The 10,467-nt window shown below is 39.7% G+C and overlaps 1 protein-coding gene across 1 annotated transcript in view; it reads left to right on the plus strand.

Moving 5' to 3' along the window:
• The window catches only part of Ddx18 (DEAD (Asp-Glu-Ala-Asp) box polypeptide 18), a 15,638-nt gene extending 5,411 nt beyond the window's left edge, over nt 1-10,227 (plus strand). Inside the window, exons 3-13 of the mRNA XM_013020664.1 lie at nt 1,059-1,194; nt 1,551-1,651; nt 1,763-1,962; nt 2,048-2,162; nt 3,371-3,510; nt 4,556-4,717; nt 4,954-5,106; nt 5,795-5,908; nt 7,298-7,354; nt 7,640-7,817; nt 9,104-10,227. Of these exons, the coding sequence (XP_012876118.1) occupies nt 1,059-1,194; nt 1,551-1,651; nt 1,763-1,962; nt 2,048-2,162; nt 3,371-3,510; nt 4,556-4,717; nt 4,954-5,106; nt 5,795-5,908; nt 7,298-7,354; nt 7,640-7,817; nt 9,104-9,246 (1,499 nt within the window). The 3' untranslated portion in view covers nt 9,247-10,227. The remainder of the gene's footprint in view (nt 1-1,058; nt 1,195-1,550; nt 1,652-1,762; nt 1,963-2,047; nt 2,163-3,370; nt 3,511-4,555; nt 4,718-4,953; nt 5,107-5,794; nt 5,909-7,297; nt 7,355-7,639; nt 7,818-9,103) is intronic.
• Nucleotides 10,228-10,467: the final 240 nt, after the last annotated feature.

Genomic DNA, 10,467 nt, shown 5'->3' on the forward strand with positions numbered 1-10,467 from the left:
CCCCCCCCAAAAAAAAGATGCTTAGAATTCTTCCTTCAGCTACTGTTGAACAAAACCCTCTAATACAAAACCTACTTTCTAGTAAAGTATTGAACATTTTATGTAATTTATCAAATGCTATCCTAAAGTGAAAAACTGGTTGTTTTGAGTGTGCTTTTACACCAGCATAAAGTTGAAAATTTGTGACTTGAACTATCTTTCTGGAACCATCAGTATTTCCAAGGCAGAGAGGCCTTGTTTTACAACCTTGCTGTAGATAGGAAGCTACCCAGGGAATTTGATATCCCACCCTGCTGAAGAACTACTACACTACTTGCCCTGTGAGTTCATATGGGTTCTATAGCTATCTGATTCTTCTCTGTGGTCTTATTGGAGTAAAATTGACTGCTTTTTACTTGACCCTAGGCTCCATTTTTATCTTTTATCCTTTCACGTTTTATGTCATATGGACTTTAAATCATGTAACCACCATCAGTGAAGAAAGTGCAAGAGGCACAGGGTTTTTTCCTAATCAATATCAGTAGAAATTATTGTGGGGGCAGGGGAGGGGCTGTTTGGTTCTTGTGGGTCATGAGGTTTGAACTCAGGGTATGGGTGCTGTCCCTAAGCTCTTTCGGCTTAAGGCTAGCACTTTACCACTCTGAGCCACAGCTCCACTTCTAGTTTTCTGGTGGTTAATTGGAGATAAGCGTCTAATGGACTCTTGCCTAAGCTGGCTTTGAACCACAGTCCTCAGATCTCAGCATCCTAAGTAGCTAGGGTTACAGGGATAAGCCACCAATACCTGGCTGAGGGGAGGGCTTTTATCTTCTTTTTTTTTTTTTTTGGTCCGTCTTGGGGCTTGAACTTTGAACCTAGGCACTGCCCCTCAGCTTTTCAGCTCAAGGCTAGCCACAGCACCACTTGCAGCTTTTTCAGTTTATGTGGTGATGAGGAATCGAACCCAGAGCCTCATGCATGCGAGGCAAGCACTCTACCACTGAGCCACCTTCCCAGCCCCAACTGGATTAATTTTTAAGAAAGTTAAGTTTGCTAATGATAAACTGTCTTCTGCATAGGTGCCTTTGAGGATACTTCATTCGATTCTCTAACTTATCTTGTCAACGAAAATACCCTGAAGGCAATAAAAGAAATGGGCTTTGTACGCATGACTGAGATTCAACACAAAAGTATTAAACCACTCCTAGAGGGCAGGTATGATTATTAACACTGATGTTTAGAAATTAGTTTCTATTCTTAGAGGTAGGAAATTGTAAAGAAAATATCAAAATGGTTTTGTTGATTTAACATTATATTATGATCAGTCACAATAAGAACTTGTAAGTTATTTGCTGATGTTTAAAGAATTAATTTCTGTTGTTCAATTTTTATTTCTGTGTTAGGTATATAGGATGTTACTGGTATCAGTGATAGGGAAGGAATGGGCTAGATTTTTTCTTCCTGCTTTACCTCAGTGTCTAAAATGTCTAAATAGTGCTTTGTTGGTGTTCAGTAAATATTTGTGAATGGGTAGCTATAATGTCTTTCTCTTTTCCCTTTTGAATATTTAGGGATCTTTTAGCAGCTGCAAAAACAGGAAGTGGCAAAACCCTAGCATTTCTCATTCCTGCTATTGAGCTCATTGTTAAGTTAAAGTTCATGCCCAGGAATGGTAAGCTTTTGATCTATTTCTACCACTGTTTCACTAGAAGTTTGTTGTAGCTTATAGGGCCTCCTGCTGACAACCATGAGACTTGTACTTCTGTCATTTTTGGATTTTTAGGAACAGGAGTCCTCATTCTCTCACCCACTCGAGAACTGGCCATGCAGACTTTTGGAGTTCTTAAGGAGCTAATGACGCACCACGTTCATACATATGGGTTGATCATGGGTGGTAGTAACAGATCCGCTGAAGCACAGAAACTCTGTAATGGGATCAACATCATTGTGGCCACACCAGGCCGTCTTCTAGACCATATGCAGGTAGAACATTTATATGTATTGTCACTCTTGTTGTTTTATATGAAATATAATGACAGCTGACACTTCTTTTCCATTGTTTTGTTAGAATACTCCAGGATTTATGTATAAAAATCTACAGTGTCTAGTTATTGATGAGGCTGATCGTATCTTAGATGTTGGATTTGAAGAAGAATTGAAGCAGATAATTAAACTTTTGCCAGGTAAGTAGATGCATCTGCATGTAGCTTAAAAAGTAGGGAGAAGTTGATTGTGGTTGTTCCTATAGGAAAACTCACATATTTACTGCCAGAATTTTATTGTGGCAAATGAAGTAGTTAAACCAGTCGTGCTTAGAGGTAATTTGGAATATATTCATCAGATTTTTACTGAATTTATAGTTTTGGCATTTTTGATAACATCAGATTCCCTCCTTTGCCATCTTACCTACTGTTTCCTTATGAACATCTTTGGAGAAACCCTAGTCTTGTCTTCTGTGTTATATTTGACTGGTACATCTTATGGTTACAGTCTTATATCATTATAAATTGTTCATAAAAATACCATGATTGTGTTCATTGTAATTTATGTATTGGTATTCTACCAATGTATATAATTAATCTAATAAGCTGTATATATTAAACTCTTCAAGTTTTGATCATCTGATGTCCCTTAAAAACTATTACTGTAATAAGATCCTGAACATGTTCTTCACCCTCAAATTTTTCTGCCCCTTTTCCTCAGTACCATCCTATTTTTTTAGACTATACCAGTTCATCCTTTTAGCTGTGGATGGCTGTTGTTGGGATTTTCTGTGGTACAGTTTAGGAGTTATATATGAATTTGGAATATGATTATTTGTCTACAAGTTATAAAGGCATAGATACCTTTTTCTGATTAATAACTATCCAGAAAAGGGGTGTGGAGCTGGTGAAGTTTGTTGTTGTGTTTTGTTTGGGGATAGGGAGAGAGGGAGTGCTGACTCTGAGGCTTGAACTCAGGACCTGGGCCTGAGCTTTTTGCTCAAGTCTGGTGCTCCTACCACATGCCATAGCTCCACTTCCAGCTTTTTGGTGGTTAATTACAGATAAGAGTCTCAGGAACTTTGCTTCCCAGGCTGGCTTTAAGCCTTGATCCTCGGATCTCAGCTTCCTGAGTAGCTGTTATCACAGGTGTGAACCAGCAGTGCGTGGCTGGCTGGTAAAGTTTTAGCTACCAACTATTTGAGTTTTCTTGGGTAAGATTTGGAAATTTGCCTTTGAAGGAATTTGTCTTTCATCAAACTTAACAGACCTATGAAGCTTAACAGTGTGTCCTTTTTACCCATTTTAATAGTGACAGCTCCTCTACTATTCCTGCTATATCTATGTGAAGTGTTTGTAATTGTGAAGTAGTTATGGAAATTTGGGCTATCTCTGGTTGTGTGTTTCAGTACGCAGACAAACCATGCTCTTTTCTGCTACACAAACTCGAAAAGTTGAAGATTTGGCAAGGATTTCACTGAAAAAGGAACCATTGTATGTTGGTGTTGATGATGATAAAGCCAATGCTACAGTGGATGGTCTTGAGCAGGTACTTTTATAAACAAAAAGCTTAGAACTGTAAAGATCTTGATGATGTTTCATTATAATTGTTTAGAAATTATCCATAGAGGGGCTGGGAAGGTGGCTCAGTGGTAGTGCACTTGCCTTGCATGCCTGAGGCCCTGGGTTCAATTCCCCAGCACCACATAAGCACAAAGAAAAAAGCCAGAAGTGGCGCTATGGCTCAAGTGGTAGAGCGCTAGCCTTGAGCTGAAGAGCTGAGGGACAGCGCCCAGGCCCAGAGTTCAGGCCCCACAACCAGACCCCCCCCAAAAAAAAGAAAGTAAAATAAATTATCCATAGAGCAAACAAATTAATGAACTTTTAATCAAAGACAGCAAATTTGAGTATTGGGTCCTTAACTCTTAGTACCAAAAACTAATAATCAGATCAACTCTTTACTCTTAATACTGCTTGTTACATTGGAAGCATGTTATACTGCCAATTTTAAATAGAGTTTAAAAAGAAAAAAAGATGTTTCTAATGATCTCCATAAGGTGTAAGGTAAGTCATAGCTGGGAAAGGTGGTGTCAGATCCAAAGTGGATTGATGAAAATGGGAATGTTACATGCAGAGTCCTTTTTGTTTTTTGTTTTTTGTTTTTGGTCAAAGTGATGTACAGAGGGATTACAGTTAGATAAGATGTTGAGGTTTTTGATGAATCGGTTCCTTGTAATTTCATGTTGGTTTAGTATTTGCTTATTTTGATCAGTCATGGGGCTTGAACTATGGGCCTGGTCACTGTCCCAGAGCTTTTCAGCTCAAGACTAGTGCTCTACCACTTGAACCACAGCACTACTTCTAGTTTTCTTGTGGTTTATTGGAGATAAGAGTCTCACGGACTTTCCTGCCTAGGCTGGCTTTAATCCACAATCCTCAGACCTCAGCTTCGTGGGTAGCTAGGATTACAGGTGTGAGCCCCTGGCACCTGACCAGTTTAGATTGTGAATGTCTTGTGTCTATGTTACTTCACATTGTGTGGATTATTAGGCTCACTTGATTAATTTGTATTTGTTAATTTGGCTCATTTCTAGGGCTATGTTGTTTGTCCCTCTGAAAAGAGATTCCTTCTGCTCTTTACATTCCTTAAGAAGAATCGAAAGAAGAAAGTGATGGTTTTCTTTTCATCTTGTAAATCTGTGAAATACCACTATGAGCTGCTGAACTACATTGATTTGCCAGTTTTGGCCATTCATGTAAGTGGTTGCTAGGGGCTTATTAATGTAGGATCGAAAGTATTGCTCTTCCTTAAGACTAGTTTTGAATAGTTTGATCCCATTGGAAGTCAACATCATTGCAATCTGTAGAACATAAGATGGGTTGTGTGCTTAAAATCAAGTAAGGTACCAATTCCACATTTTGGATATGTTTATTTAGAGTTTACAGAAACAACTCCATGTTCCAGCTTTAATGAATTTTGTTTTTAATCTAGGGAAGGCAGAAACAAAACAAGCGTACAACCACATTCTTCCAATTCTGTAATGCAGACTCAGGGATATTGTTGTGTACAGATGTGGCAGCAAGAGGTTTAGACATTCCTGAAGTCGATTGGATTGTTCAGTATGACCCTCCAGATGATCCTAAGGTAACCAACATATGGTGTAACTGGAGCATCTTTAGAAGGAATGCATTTACTGTCTGGGTTCTCTGAGAAACTCCTTTCATATCCAGGAAGTTTACCCCTGCTGAGCAGCCCTTCAGCATTTCTTGGATTAAAATGTGATTCGGGCTTTCCTGGGCTAAGGGTATGCAGAGAAGATTGAACAGGTAACAGGATGTCTTAAAGTGAGAGTATTAAATCTTTGGAATGCTATATCCAGAGCAACAAATGTCTGAAAGAATTAACATTTACTTAAGTTATATAAAAATTCTGTAGTATTTGTAGTAGAACAAACTTAAGAAGTATTTCACAGGACCATGGATAATAAAGAACAGTTGGTTAGGACTAAAGCATATATGCTTAAGCCAGCCATTTTTGAAGATGAAATACACTTCATTTGTTAGCTTATGATGTTAATGTGAACCTGGTATACAACCTTTTTATGGCTTTATCTTTAACTGATTACTCATTCATGAATAGAGTTTGCAGAAAATGTGTTGGCCCTGCTTTGTAGGGAACAGGGTGAAGGTGGGTATAGCCCAGTTCTGTGGGAGGCACACCATTTCAGTATAGGAGTGCTGATATACCTCTTCCTGTCATCCAAAATACAGCCGTGATGCCAACAGGTTCATGGAATCAATGCCTAAACCCAGGTTTTCTTTCTCCACCAAAGGAATACATTCATCGTGTAGGTAGAACAGCCAGAGGCCTGAATGGGAGAGGGCATGCCTTACTTATTTTGCGCCCAGAAGAATTGGGTTTCCTTCGTTACTTGAGGCAATCCAAGGTAAATACATTTGCTTAGAAAATGTTAAATTGGGACAAGATTGTTCTTATATAGGAATTGGCGGAGGGGTCTTAAGACAGGGCAGGGCTGTGAAAACAGTGAGGTTTTATGTGTTTTTGGCCAGGGAATGTGAGCAGAAATAGCTGCCACACAGCTCAGCCCCCAGCTGTGTCTCATTCATACTTACTGTGTCCCAGAGTCTCTTGTCTCCTATTCCCTACAACCCCAGTGTAAGCTTCTCTGCTCCTTCAGGCTCTTATTCCTAGTCATGACTGCCTCCTGTAGCCTTACCTGCTTCTCATTTTGGTATCTTTTCTTCTTATCCTTCTTATGTAAGCAATGGAATCTGCATTCATACCATCACTACTTTCTTCACTTTTCTGTTGCTGTTTTTCATAATATCACTCCACTAATTTTCCCGCCACTGTCTCTGGGGGCTACTGCTCCTGCCTTTCCCCTAGTCTGCCTTGTGGGGAAAGTAGTTTCTACTTTGCAATTCCTTCTGCCCTAAGTAACCTCTCTGGGTTTGACCTCTCCGTCCTACCATAACAGAATCCATCAAAACAGGCCTCTTGGTTGCTACGCTTTGTGGACTGATGGCAGAACTTCTTTTCCATGACACTTGTTCCTTGCCAACCTCACTAGCATTCGTGCAAGGAGTATTTCTTCTATCTTGCAACTTGGTGCCATTCCCAAAGTTGCCCTGAACCCTATGCACAATTGCTATATACGCTCCTTTCCTGGTTTTCTAGAATTGCTGCTCTATCCTAGAAGACCATCTCTGAGCTCCAACCCTTCGCTGCCCCACAGCACAAGCACTCCTGGAGTTTGTTGCTGATTGTAATATGCTCATCAAGAATGGACATCTATTTCCCCTCCAGCCACTTCCCCCCTCCCCCAGTAACTAGTTTAAGTCTTGAACATTTCCAGCTATTTAATGTGATGAATGATAACAAGTACTTATTGGAGCTTGTGCTCAGTAGAGCCCTGTGTGTTACAAGCCACAGTCACAGGGAAGGGTGGTCTTAGAAGAGCTGGTGATCCTCACTAAATGTTCCGGGTTGCTTCAGCACCCCACATAATCATAGACATCTTAAAGTTCTTCCCCAACTTATTGTCTCTGTTCAGTTTTCACCTAGTCTTCCAGGAAGAAAGAAATGCAAGTCCCTAACGTGATTCATGTGCACCCAGCAGAATTGGAACTTCCTTTGACATTGGAAAGCTAGAGAAAGTAGATGCTGGCCCCCATCCTGAGGAAATGCCACATCCCAGGCTTGAGCTACATTGAAACTATTGCTGCCTGGAACCATCAGCTCTCACTGTTAATGGGACACAGCACTTTCATCCATCTCCAAATCTGAGTGTTGGTTTTTCTGTTTTGTTTTCTAGGTTCCACTAAATGAATTTGACTTTTCTTGGTCGAAAATTTCTGACATTCAGTCTCAGGTACACTGCTTTTTTCCAGTGACATTTCTGAGTAAGAGATAACTGTCCCAATACCATCTTCACAGGGTCTGAATCTGCCCTTTCATAAGGTGGGAACTAGACTGAAATACTTAAGATTCCTTGCTGTGTGGTTTCTAGGTTGCTTTGTTTTTCTTTTCTTTGATCTTATTGCTGTGTCAGTTCATAAACTGACTTGAGTAAGTATAAACAAATGTGTCTTGTAGGTTACTTCATTCAGATATTTTAGATCTGTTTCACTAAAACCAATGTTTCTTTCTGTTCCAGCTTGAAAAACTCATTGAAAAGAACTATTTTCTTCATAAGTCCGCCCAGGAAGCATACAAGTCATACATACGAGCATATGACTCCCATTCTCTGAAGCAGATCTTCAACGTTAATAACTTAAATTTGCCTCAGGTTGCTCTGTCATTTGGTTTCAAGGTGCCACCTTTTGTTGATCTGAGTATCCTTTTGTTTGTTATTAAGTCATGCTGGAACTAAGGAGCAAAGGCTTCATGGGGGTTGAGTTTACCGGTGGGTTTGAGTGTGCTTTGGCCATCAGCCAGGGCTCAGATGTTCATCATGGTTCAGTTTAGCACATAGGAGTACAATAGGGTAAAAAAAGGTTAATCATGGTGGACCTTACAGGAAGAAGGTGACATAAGGCTTAAGCTTCAAAAAGACAAAGCAATCTGACCCAGTGAGAGGCAGGGATTTTTGTACCTTGCAGACAGAAACAGAGATAAAGTTGCAGAACTTGGTGTTTGCTGAGGCCCTCTGTGCAGAGTATTTAAAGGAAATCATTAAAGCTGTTCAAAGAGTGTTAAGCTTAAGCCCCTTACAGACAGTGGAGAGTTTTATACAAAGAAAAGGCAAGTTTGACAAAAGAAAACATAAGCTTTGCTCAGGGCAAAAAGCAAGAATACCTCCAGTTGAAGCAGTTGCAATTTATAATATGTGCTTATTTTCAGCAGAAGAAACAAGTTTTTTTGTTTTCAAAGTAATTACACAAATGAGTTTTAATCAACAAGTCAGATTATAGATAAATGTATCTTGAGAAAAAATTTGTTAACGCTATAGTGATAAATCTTGAGGGAACTGGAGGGCCAGATTTTGGGTTGCCATCCCCATTCTTTTTTTGAGCCAGTCCTGGGGCTTGGGCACTCAGGGCCTGGGCACTGTCCCTGAGCTTTTGCTCAATGATAGTGCTCTACCACTTGAATGACAGCTATATTTTTTCAGCTTTTTTTTTTTTTTTGGTTGTTTAGTGGATATAAGAGTCTCATACACTTTCCTGCCCTGACTGGCTTTGAACTGTGTCTCAGACCTCAGCCTCCTGAGTAGGTAGAATTACTGAGCCGCCAGGGCTTGCTTCATCCCCACTTTAGATGTTGAGTCATGATTGCGAAATAAGTGCATGTTGAATCGTGTGGCCTGAAGAATAGGTCCTTTGCTTAGTTAAACATTTCTCAGTCAAATGAAGCAAAAGTCACATATGGCAGTACCGAGAGGACTTCTAAATGTGTTTGTATGGGTCTTAAAGCTCCTTATTTATACTCACCTTGAATTTTGTTGGGTGGAATGAATGGTTGCTGTGAATATTGCACCTGGACTTAAATCACACCTCATTTTAGTTCCTCTACATTGTCAGGATTTAGGACAGGTGGGCAAGAGTGCAATGCAATGCATGCTGGGTTTCACTATTGCTTATCATCTCTGTTGCCTGATTTCCTTAACATTTACCTGCAGACGTGAACAGCAATGAAGGCAAGCTTAAGAAGAGAGGAGGTGGCGGAGGATTTGGCTACCAGAAAACCAAGAAAGTAGAGAAGTCCAAAATCTTCAAGCACATTAGCAGGAAGTCTTCAGATAAGAGGCAGTTCTCTCACTAATGGCCCCGAAATGGTTCTGTTTTCCTACAGGATTTTTATACTGTTTAGAATGTTCTTGGTCTTTACTTTGATGCTATGATGTTTTAATTTTAAATACTCCCTATGCGTGCACACACACAAATCATGTCATTTTGATATAACTATTTTTGTAACTTGTTATGTGAGGAATTTCTGGCATGGGTAGCTATGCTGCTAATTTCCAAAAAAAAAAAAAAAAAGACTCATAATCCCATCTACTTGGGGATGCAGATAGAGATCAGAAAGATCACTGTTTGAAGCCAGCCTGGACAAAAGAGTGAAGGGCTCCATATCAGATCACCAGGAGTGATGGTACATACTATGGCTAAGAAGATCAGAGGCTGAAGCTCGCCCCAGACAAAACACCTGAAAACTAACCCAACCAAGTAAAGGTGTATAGGATGTGGCTTGAATGCTAAAGTACCTGCATAGCAAACAAACCCTGTGTTCAACCCTGTGGGTATAGCCAAAAAAAGAAGACAGGACAGCTGGTGAGAGTTTGTTTCTTGGACAGTCTGAATACACAGACCTGCACTCTAGTATAAAAGAGTAGAGACTTCAAGGAAATACCTAAGATGTCCCTTGAGATTATGGCCTCCCTATTATATTCCTAATTTAAAAACACTGAAATGAACATGATAAATTACACAGGACTATAGGCATTCACACACAGTAGGACCAAAGAGTACTCTTAGCAAAGGAATAAAAAGGTATAATGCCTATTTGCCTCTGATTTCCTAAAATATCTAAATGAACTGCAAAAAAGACGAAATGAGCCTTTTTTAGTTTTTACTTTAAAAAGAAAAGAAAATTCAACGTATGTGCCATTAGTACATGAATAAAGTCCCTCTGATAATATTGAAGAAACAATTGAGATTGTTGTGCTTCAATATCAAGTTGTAGAAGTATAATACTTGTTCTCCATTTGATAACTTAAAAGATCTTTTTAAATACACACACACACACACATATATATGTATATATGTGTATATATATATACATATATATATATATATATGGTGTTTATTTTCATTTAGGTTGATTGTGAGATGCTGTATTTGGTTTTTTTTGGGGGGGGGCGGTCCGGTCCTGGGGCCTGAACTCTGGACCTGGGTGCTATCACTCAGCTCTTCAGCTCAAGGCTAGCGCCCTACCACTTGAGCCACAGCGCCACTTCCAGCTTTTTTCTTTTTGCTTATGTGG

Source organism: Dipodomys ordii, unplaced genomic scaffold (genome assembly GCF_000151885.1).
Source record: "Dipodomys ordii isolate 6190 unplaced genomic scaffold, Dord_2.0 Scaffold52, whole genome shotgun sequence".
Classification (NCBI taxonomy): Eukaryota; Metazoa; Chordata; class Mammalia; order Rodentia; family Heteromyidae; genus Dipodomys; species Dipodomys ordii.